A 9435-nucleotide genomic window follows, 5' to 3' on the forward strand; every position below is an offset into this window, starting at 1 on the left:
CCCTCCTTGCTGACCAGAGGCTTTACCCTTCTTCCTGACAAGAGTCTTTACCCTTCTTCCTGACCAGGCCCATTTCAAGCTTCAGTCATGTACTAATTTAATAGAAAATTGTTGTTCTATTACTCTTCCAGCCCACATGTATTTGATCTTGTTTTTCTCAGAACATATTTGGCTTCCATAATGTGTAAAAAAAATTAAAAAAATACTGTATTTTACTTTTTTAAAATAGAGAAGAAATAAAATGAAAAAAAAATAAATAATGTGAATGTGTGAATTCGGGTGATGTTTTTTTGATATCTGGTGCATGCCATTGGGTAAATACACTTGAACACATATTTAGCAATTTCTGCCATCTTCAGAGATATCAAATGTTTGTGCATTTCTTACACGCTGGGCGCAAGATGGTGCTTATACTAAATAGATTAAGATAGATAGAATAGATTGATTGAAAAAGTAGATAGATAGTATAGATAAGATATATAGAATAGATTGATAAATTAGATGGATTAGATACATATTAGATAGACCAAAGAAATTATATTCATTAAAAAGGGAAAGGGAAAATGTGAATGTGTTTCAGTGTGTACGTACCAATCTCCATCTCGGACAGGCTGGGAGGAGAGGGACTTTTATGTAATAGCTGTGACTGGATGTCACAGCGATCACATTCCCGGAGACAACACAGATTGGTCTACACTCTACACTCATTGATCTCAGCGGTCTAAAGACCGCGGTGTCACATAGATTCCATGGAGCGGGGGACACAGAGAAGGAACCAATGCAGGATATTCTAAGATGTTGCTGCAGAGATAGGTGGGTATGGTGTTTTTTCTTGTGGTTTTCCAATAGACTTCTCTTCAGGACATCAAAAATGAAAGAAAAAATGCAAGTACAAAATGACACCAAATAATAAACGCCACCAAAACTGCATGTTACATTTAAAATGCCAGACAAAAACCCTGTGTAAAGAAGGCCTTATAGAGCAAGAGGAGAAGAACAGATTGATAAATCGTTTTATGGGATATAACTTGGAATTTTTTGGATCATCAGAGTTTTGAGAGCAGGAGGGGGCACATCTCTGGTCACAGAAAGAAAACAATGCGCACAGGGTAGTCTGAGAAACTAGCAGCCATTTTACATACCTGGAGAGGGGACTGGGAATGGGACGAACAGCAGCAGCAACGTTGAAAAGGAGGGCACCAGGTATGTTAAAGAGGCTCTGTCCCCAGATTATAAGTGCCCTATCTCCTACATAATCTGATCGGCGCTGTAATGTAGATAACAACAGTGTTTTTTTATTTTGAAAAATGATAAATTTTGAGCAAGTTATGCACAATTTTAGATTTATGGTAATTACATTCTTAATAGACAACTGGGCATTTTTTTACCAACTGGGCGTTGTAAAGAGAAGTGTATGACGCTGACCAATCAGCGTCATACACTTCTCTCCATTCATCTCGCGAGATCACGCTGTACTGTCACATACTCCCAAATTAACTTTACAGAAGTGTCTTGAGAGTGAATAGACATCGCTTTCAGCCAGGACGCGATGTCTATTCACACTTCCGACACTTCGGTAAAGTTTCTTGGGGACTTACTCACAACATCTCGCGAGATCACGCTGTGCTATCATTCACAGAAACTTTACCGAAGTGTTGGGAGTGTGAATAGACATTGCGTCCTGACTGGAGGTGATGTCTATTCACTCTCAAGACACTTCAGTAAAGTTAATGTGGGAGTATTTGACAGTACAGTGTGATTTTGCGAGATCACGCTGTGTTGCGAGTACTGCTAAACATGAATGGAGAGAAGTGTATGACGCTGATTGGTCAGCGTCATACACTTCTCTTTACAATGCCCAGTTGGTAAAAAAGTAAAAAGACACCTAGTTGTCTATTAAGAAAGTAATTAGCATAAATCTAAAATTGTGCATAACTTGCTCATTACAGCGCCAATCAGATTATGTAGGAGATAGGGCACTTATAATCTGGTGACAGAGCCTCTTTAACTATACATTCTGCATGTATAGTGAAATTACTGTGAATCAGAGGGTCGCTTTTAGGCAATTTGAGCCCATAGTTTACACTAGTCACTCATATGACAATCTTTAGATTGTGTAATGCAGCACTGATTGATGAGGTGGTAGCCCATGAAAATGGTCACATACCTCTCTCCAAACACAAAAGAGAAGCTGAAAGTTTAATGCTCAATAAACATAATGGATAAACATTTACTAAGGCAAGGTTCATATCTTGGCCTGACAAACTTCTATAGTTCAAAGGAAGGGAAGCCTATGCTTGCCTCTTCATTGTCAATTAATTCTTTGCCTTGCATTAAGCAAACAGTCGTCTCTACAAGCAAGTCACTTGACATTACATCAGTTCCCCTATCAGTTCAGACCTCTGAGGAAACTCAGCCCGGTGGCTCACTGGTAAGAACTGTTGCATGGAGTTTGTATGTTCTCCCTGTGTTTGAATGGATTTTTTTCTGCTTTCCTCCCATAATCTAAAAGTATTAATATCCTGGTACGTTAATTGCCCCTAGTATATGTGTCTTACAATGGGCAAAGGGAAAGATTGTGCGCCCTGTTGGGTACAGGGACTGATGTGAACCATGACAATTTTTGTATACCAAAGCATTATATAAGCGATCAGCAGATCGCAAAGTGAAGTCCCTTAGTGGGACAAAAAAAAGTAAAACAGTTAAATAAAGTTTATGGAAAAAAAAAAAAAAAAAAAAAAAGATTACATTCAAAATAAAATAAAACCACTTTTTCCCCCAAAAAGTGGTTATATTTATTTTAGTAAAAGTGTAAAAATAAATAAATAACATACACATATATGGTATCGCCGCGATCGTAACAACTCAAACAATAAAGTTTTCACATTAATTGAACCGTCGGATGAACAGCGTAAAAAAAACGCAAAAAACAACGGTAAAATTCCTTTTTTTTTCTCCTATTCCCCCCCTAAAAAAAATAAAATAAAAGTTAATCAATAAGTCCCATGTACCCCAAAATACTACCAATGAAAACTACACCTTGTCCCGCAAAAAAAAAGCCCACATATGGCTACATCGACATAAAAATAAAAAAGTTACGGTTCTTGAAATGCAGCGTTACATAAAAAAGTAATGTTTTTTTAAAGGGTTTGGTATCCCTGTAATCGTGCCGACGCATAGAATAAAGGTAACATGTTATTTATGCCACATAGTGAACGGCGTAAATTTATAACGTGAAAAACAATACTAGATTAGCTGTTTATTTTCAATTCTTTCCTAAAAGTTAATCGATATATTATATGCACCCAAAAGTGGTGCAATTAAAAAATACAACTCGTCCCGCCAAAAACAAGCCTTTATACAGCTATGTCAACAGAACAAAAAAAAAAAGTTACGACTTTTAGAATGCGACTCGCATTTTTTTTAAAATTATTTTTATTTTTTTTATCATCATTAATCTTTCGATTGTTGTACGCTATTACAGGTCGGGGGCGATAATCGTTCCGTCTAATAGGGCATTTACCCAGGTCCAGTCAGATCAAGTGAAGATTATTTCCCCCTAGAACAAACTTCACTTGACACAAATGAAGTATATGTCCCGTCAATATGTTTAGTCATAACAATTGATTTATAAACCTAAACAAACCAACATTATCATCCTGCGTAATCCTAAACGGGAATTTGCTACATAATCCTAATGCATAATCCTAAAAGGGAAACTGCTACATAATCATCCTGCGTAATCCTAAAGGGGGACGGGAAACTGCTACATCATGATCATACGTAATCCCAATTGGGAAACTACTACATAATCATAATGCATAATCCCAAACGGGAAACTGCTCTTAAGAAGCAGAGTATTAAATGTGTCTTTGCCAAACCGATCTCTCCACATGAATTCTGTAAGATATGTAGGAAACAAATCACGAAGAACACCCCTTTTCCCCTTTGGTTATAACGTGCAAAAGGGCCAGGTCATTAAGGAGTGAAATATATATAACATCTTTATCTTCAGCATTACATTTATGTGTAGATAGAATTACTAAAATGATTTGCAGACACTGATATAGTACAGTACATTGTTAGGGTATGTTCACATGGCTTATTTTCGCCCATTGATTTCGATGGGAAAAACGGCATTCTGTTCCGATGGGCTGTTTTTTTACGCGGGTGTTTAGAAAAACAGCCGCGTAGAAAAACAGTCGCGAAAAAGAAGTGCAGGTCACTTCTTGGGCCTTTTTTGTAGCCGTTTTTCATAGACTCTATAGAAAACAGCTCCAAAAACGGCCGTAAAAAACGCAGCGAAAGACACTGTGAAAATCGCGAGTGGCTTAAAAAACGTCTGAAAATCAGGAGAAAACAGCTCCGTATTTTCAGACGTTTTTGAGTTTGCGTGTGAACATACCCTAAAACATTCCTGGTTACAAGTGGAACTCTACATATACCCCAGTAGATGGTTCAGTTACTAAACTAGTAATAAATATTGTATGATTAAATAGTATCATTCTGAAAACCTAGCCTGCAGAGGCACTGGAATTACAGAGACTCCACCAGCAGACAGATCTATTTAAACTTGGATATCTAAGGCCTAGTTCACACAGAGTTTTTTTGCAGGCAGAAAATATCTAAAAAGGAAACGGAAATAATTTTCAGACAGATTTTGAATTGCTAGCATTGTTTTAACTGTTTTTTTTTTCAAGTTTTTTGCAGTGTTTTTTGCTCGTGGCCAATGAATCTAATGCAAAAACTGCAGGCAACAAACGGCGGGGAAAAAAACGCTCAAAACGAGCGGCACAGGTTTTTTTCTGCCTCCCATTGATTTCAAAGGGAGGTCCGAGGCAGAAACCGCTTGAAGTAGGAGAATGCCGCTTTATCTTCTGCGAGCGGCCAAAGTCCGTCCGGGAAAAAAAACTGCTTCTGCCTCCCATTGAAATAAATTCGGCAGCGGTATTGGCCGTTTTTTGGCACAAATTCCGATGCGGTTTCCGCATCAAAATCAGCGCCAAAATTCTCTGTGTGAGCGGACCCTTATTAATACCATAATAACAAACAATAAGCTAGAAGCCGCCATTGCACCCACTAAACACCCCTCCCCCCAATCAGGAGACTACAAGAGAGAAAGCAATGTATGTTAAACAACACGTAGGGCTCACATGACTCTTTCCATGACACCTTTATAAGAAAGATGCCGGGCATATACCAGTGACAGTATTATTATTTTTTTTATTACTTTAAACGAAAAGATACATTTTCAAAAATGGATTATAACCATTAGTTTATTGTTGTTTTTTTTTTTATGTGGACTGTAAATTTGAATTCATCTATATATAATACATGGTTATTTGGCAATTTTCATTCAGTACAAATTATTATACATCAAAAGTTTTGGCAGCCAAGCCAAGATAAGTCTTGCATCCACTTCCCAGAAGCAGTGACCTTCAGGCTTTCCTGGTCAAATGTCCAGTAGTTTTCATCTCTAAAAAAGTAGACTGAGCCATTTGGATGGTTCAGTACTGCATTAGTGTTGTGAGGGACACCTTTCCAGTCTTGAAGACCTCGTGGGTAATATGGCTCCACTGTTAGTGATTTCTCATTGAAAACATAGTACTTGTCCCCTTTAAAAATGACCAAATGCCCAAGTGGTTGAAAATATAGAGCTGTGTCGGGATGGCGTGGGAGTCCATGATCACTGCACTTACGAGGAAAGCCAAACTCTAGTCTGGAACCTTTGTATCTCCAACACCTTCCTCCTGGAAAAAATGGGCAAAAAAATTATATACACATTTAAACCTAATCATAGTAACTGACCGAGATTACAAGAGTATACTGTATATTAGTACTGTGTGTGTTTATAATATATATACAGGGCCGGCCTTAGGTTGGATGGCGCCCTGTGCAGAACTCTCTATTACCGCCGCCTACACAAACCAAAAATTAGCCACATATATAGACACGCACATACTGGAACATATATACTGTACATACATGAAGACAGATATTTAGACATACAGGAAAGTATACATACACACTTTCTGTAATATATACATACAGGTAAATATATATACACACAAACACACCGGTGATGTGTAGGCACCGCGTGAGTGGCAGCAAGCAGGAGCAGCTCCCGTTTCTTAACATGTCAGTGTCTGTGTCTGTCTTTGTACCTGCTGTAAGCGGCTCGTTTTCGGTGTAGAGGACGAGCGGGTCGGAGGATCCAGGAGCAGAGGTGGCCCATTGAAGGTGATAGCCCCTGGGAGCTTGGAGTTGGGTGTTTGAGTCGGCAGTTGAGCGCCACGACTCACGGCAGTACGTCAGTGCGGTGTGGCTGTGTAGTCGTGAATGAGCCGGCCGTGAGTGACCTGGCGCTGGATGACGAGAGGAGAGGAGTCGTGAGGAGTTCTGGGGGGACGTCTCGGTGAACCAGCGCTCCAGCAGAGGGGTAGGAGGAAGCGGTGTTCTGGCTGTGTGAGAGCCAGACCTCCAGGTACATGTGCTCCAGGTGGTGTTGGTCTGGCTGTGAGAGCCAAACCACATGGTACACAGACCGACAAGTGGATGTGAACAGCTGAGAGAGTCTGTGGGGTGCCTGGAGAGAAGGAGGCGCGGTGTTGGACCAGTTGTGAGAGAGCAGGACCGCATGGTGCATTGACCTAAACCGCAGGGGGCCGGCAGTGAAAGACTGCAGGGTGTCTGGAGTGAAGTTGGAGGAAGTGCTGGTCCGGCTGTGAGAGAGCACGGACCAGCAGTGACTGTGAATTCCTGCTGGAGAGATGAGAACCTGCTAGTAAACTACTGGAGGCCTGCTGGAGAGGTGAGAGTTGATTTGGGTGGGGGTCAGTATCCACAACTGACCAAGAGGAGTTGGTGGAGGTATCGGGGGCAGTGTCACGGATTGTCGTGAATATACGTGTGGCTGTTTTTATGGACTACAGGTGCCTGTCCGCCATTACTTGACATTTCATTGCCAGCATAGACAGAGGGGTCCATGCTGGGATTGACGAGGCAACCAGTGCGAAAAAGGATGGATGGATTAGGAGGGCTTTTTTGCCAAACACTGTTTTCCATTTTTTCCATACTTCCAATATTATCGTTATTGAGGATGCAGTTGGGGGAATCTGATGGTTGTTAACAGGGTTACCATTGTTGTGATTAAATATTCAAGGAGAGAGCTAATACAGATTCGCAAGTGAGGAGTCCTAGGGATGTGTGGAGGCTGTTTAGGGGGTGCAGGGCGGGCCATAAGGTACGGGCAAAAAGAAGGCGGTATAAACCGGGTTGTTCCATCTGTTCTAATGGGGAATGTGAGGTCTCTTGGAAATAAAATGGATGAGCTAGTTGCAATGGGGATGTTTGTTCGTGATGTGAGGGAGTGTAGTATTTTAGCTTTTACCGAGACGTGGCTCCATAGTGATATAACCGACGCGAGTATTGAAGTTCCAGGGTTCTAATTATTAAGAGCGGATAGAGACTTTGAGAGTACAGGGAAGAAAAGAGGGGGAGGAGTGGAACTGTATATTAATAGCAAATGGTGTCATCCAGTGCATATCACTGTGAAAAATACATATTGTAGTATCGATATCGAATTGCTTGTGGTGGGAATAACGCCATATTCCTTGCAGAGGGAATTTAATGTTGTGATGGTGGGTATGGTGTATATTCCACCGTCTGGGGACGCTAAAGTGGCGTGTGATGTTTTATCATCTGTAATATCAGGTATCATGACTGAATATCCTGACTGTTTTTGTGTATTAACAGGGGATTTAATCATGTGTCATTGAGTGGAGCCGTACCAAATTTTATGCAGTATATGGTAGGTGCAACAAGAGGCAACAGAACGCTAGACTTGCTGTATGCCAACATGAGGAATGCATATCGTAACGATATACTACCGCCGTTGGGTCATTCGGACCATAATTTGGTATTAGGTCGGCCTGTATATTGCCCAATTAAAACCGCAAACCCGGTTGTAATGAAACATGTAAGAAAATGGACTAAGGAAAGAGAGGAGAGGTTAAATGCTTGTTTTGAAGTAACAGATTGGGGAGTTTTTGGCGTTGGGGTAGATGGATGTAATAACGAGGTTACAGAACATATAACAGATTATATTAATTTTTGCACTGATTTGATCGTACCGCAGGTGCAAGTGAAGTGTTTTGGAAACAACAAAACATGGGTAGGAAAGGATCTCAAGGAGTTATTGAATAGAAAGAAAAAAGCATATAGAGGTCAGGATTATGAAGTGATCAAAATAGTGAAAAGGGAGTTGAAGTATGAAATAAAAGAGAGTAAGGAGGCGTATAAAAGGAAACTGTAGCTCAAACTGGCTAAAAATAATGTGAGGGAGGTTTGGTCAGGAATGAAGGCCATAACCGGGATGGAGAACAAACGGGATTGTCGATATGAATGAGGAAAAATTAAATGAACTGAATGTTTATTTCAACAGATTTTCAAATGTCGGGGGTGGTATAGTGGATCCTATGATTAAATCTAACATGATGGGAAAAGATGATGCAATTAATAGAGATGGATGTGGTACAGGCGTTTTTATTGTGTCAGAGACGATGTAAGAGAACAGTTAAAAAAATTAAGTGTAAGGAAGGCACCAGGCCCGGATAGGATTAGTACTAGGGTACTAAAAACTTGTGCTGATGCATTGTCTGAAATAACAGCGGATTTATATAATTGGAGTTTGATGATGGAAAAAGTGCCGAAGGTTTGGAAAACATCCTGTATAGTCCCAATTCCTAAAATAGCAAAACCCTTGAGGGTGGTATTAACTTCTCATATGATGAAGGTGTTTGAAATGCTGATGTTGGGGTACCTTAAATCAGTTGTGGTAGAATACGAGGATCCGCTACAGTTTGCTTATAAACGTAGAATTGGGGTGAAGGATGCAGTTTTATATTTTTTTACATAGGGCGTACACTTTTTTGGAGACGCAGGGGGTGATAGTGAGAGTAATGTTTTTTTATTTTTCTAGTGCTTTTAACTTGATAAGGCCGGATCTAAGGAAAAATAAATTGGAAGAAATGCAAATTAATTCTCGAGTGTCTAACTAGATATTTGATTATTTAAGGGGATGCCCCCAGTGTGTGCGGAGTGGGGAATGTACATCGAGGATAGAAATAAGAGATATTGGAGCACCACAGGGGACTGTGTTATCGCCGTTTTTATTTGCTTATGATTATTGATTTACCCAGAAAAAAAGAGATAGTCGTGCCGTTGTCTATTCTGAATCAGGAAGTAGAGAGAGTGAATTCATACAAATATTTGGGTATATATTTGGACCAGAATTAGGATTGGATCGAGAATACAGAAAAGGTGTACAAAAAGGCAATGAACCGGTTGTATTTTTTACGGAATTTGCGTGATAAAATGATGTTAATGTTTTATAACTCTGTGGTCGCTAGCATTATATTTTATGGTGCTGTCTGT

The 9435-nt window shown here is 40.0% G+C and overlaps 1 protein-coding gene across 2 annotated transcripts in view; it reads right to left on the reverse strand.

Annotated features, from left to right (window-relative positions):
• Nucleotides 1–5290: 5290 nt before the first annotated feature.
• MMP28 (matrix metallopeptidase 28) overlaps nt 5291–9435 on the reverse strand; it is an 83747-nt gene continuing 79602 nt past the window's right edge. For both annotated transcript variants that reach the window (XM_075850458.1, XM_075850457.1), the window contains exon 8: nt 5291–5750. In XM_075850458.1, the coding sequence (XP_075706573.1) occupies nt 5377–5750 (374 nt within the window). In that variant the 3' untranslated portion in view covers nt 5291–5376. The remainder of the gene's footprint in view (nt 5751–9435) is intronic.

This window comes from Rhinoderma darwinii, chromosome 2 (assembly GCF_050947455.1).
Source record: "Rhinoderma darwinii isolate aRhiDar2 chromosome 2, aRhiDar2.hap1, whole genome shotgun sequence".
NCBI classification, from domain to species: Eukaryota; Metazoa; Chordata; class Amphibia; order Anura; family Rhinodermatidae; genus Rhinoderma; species Rhinoderma darwinii.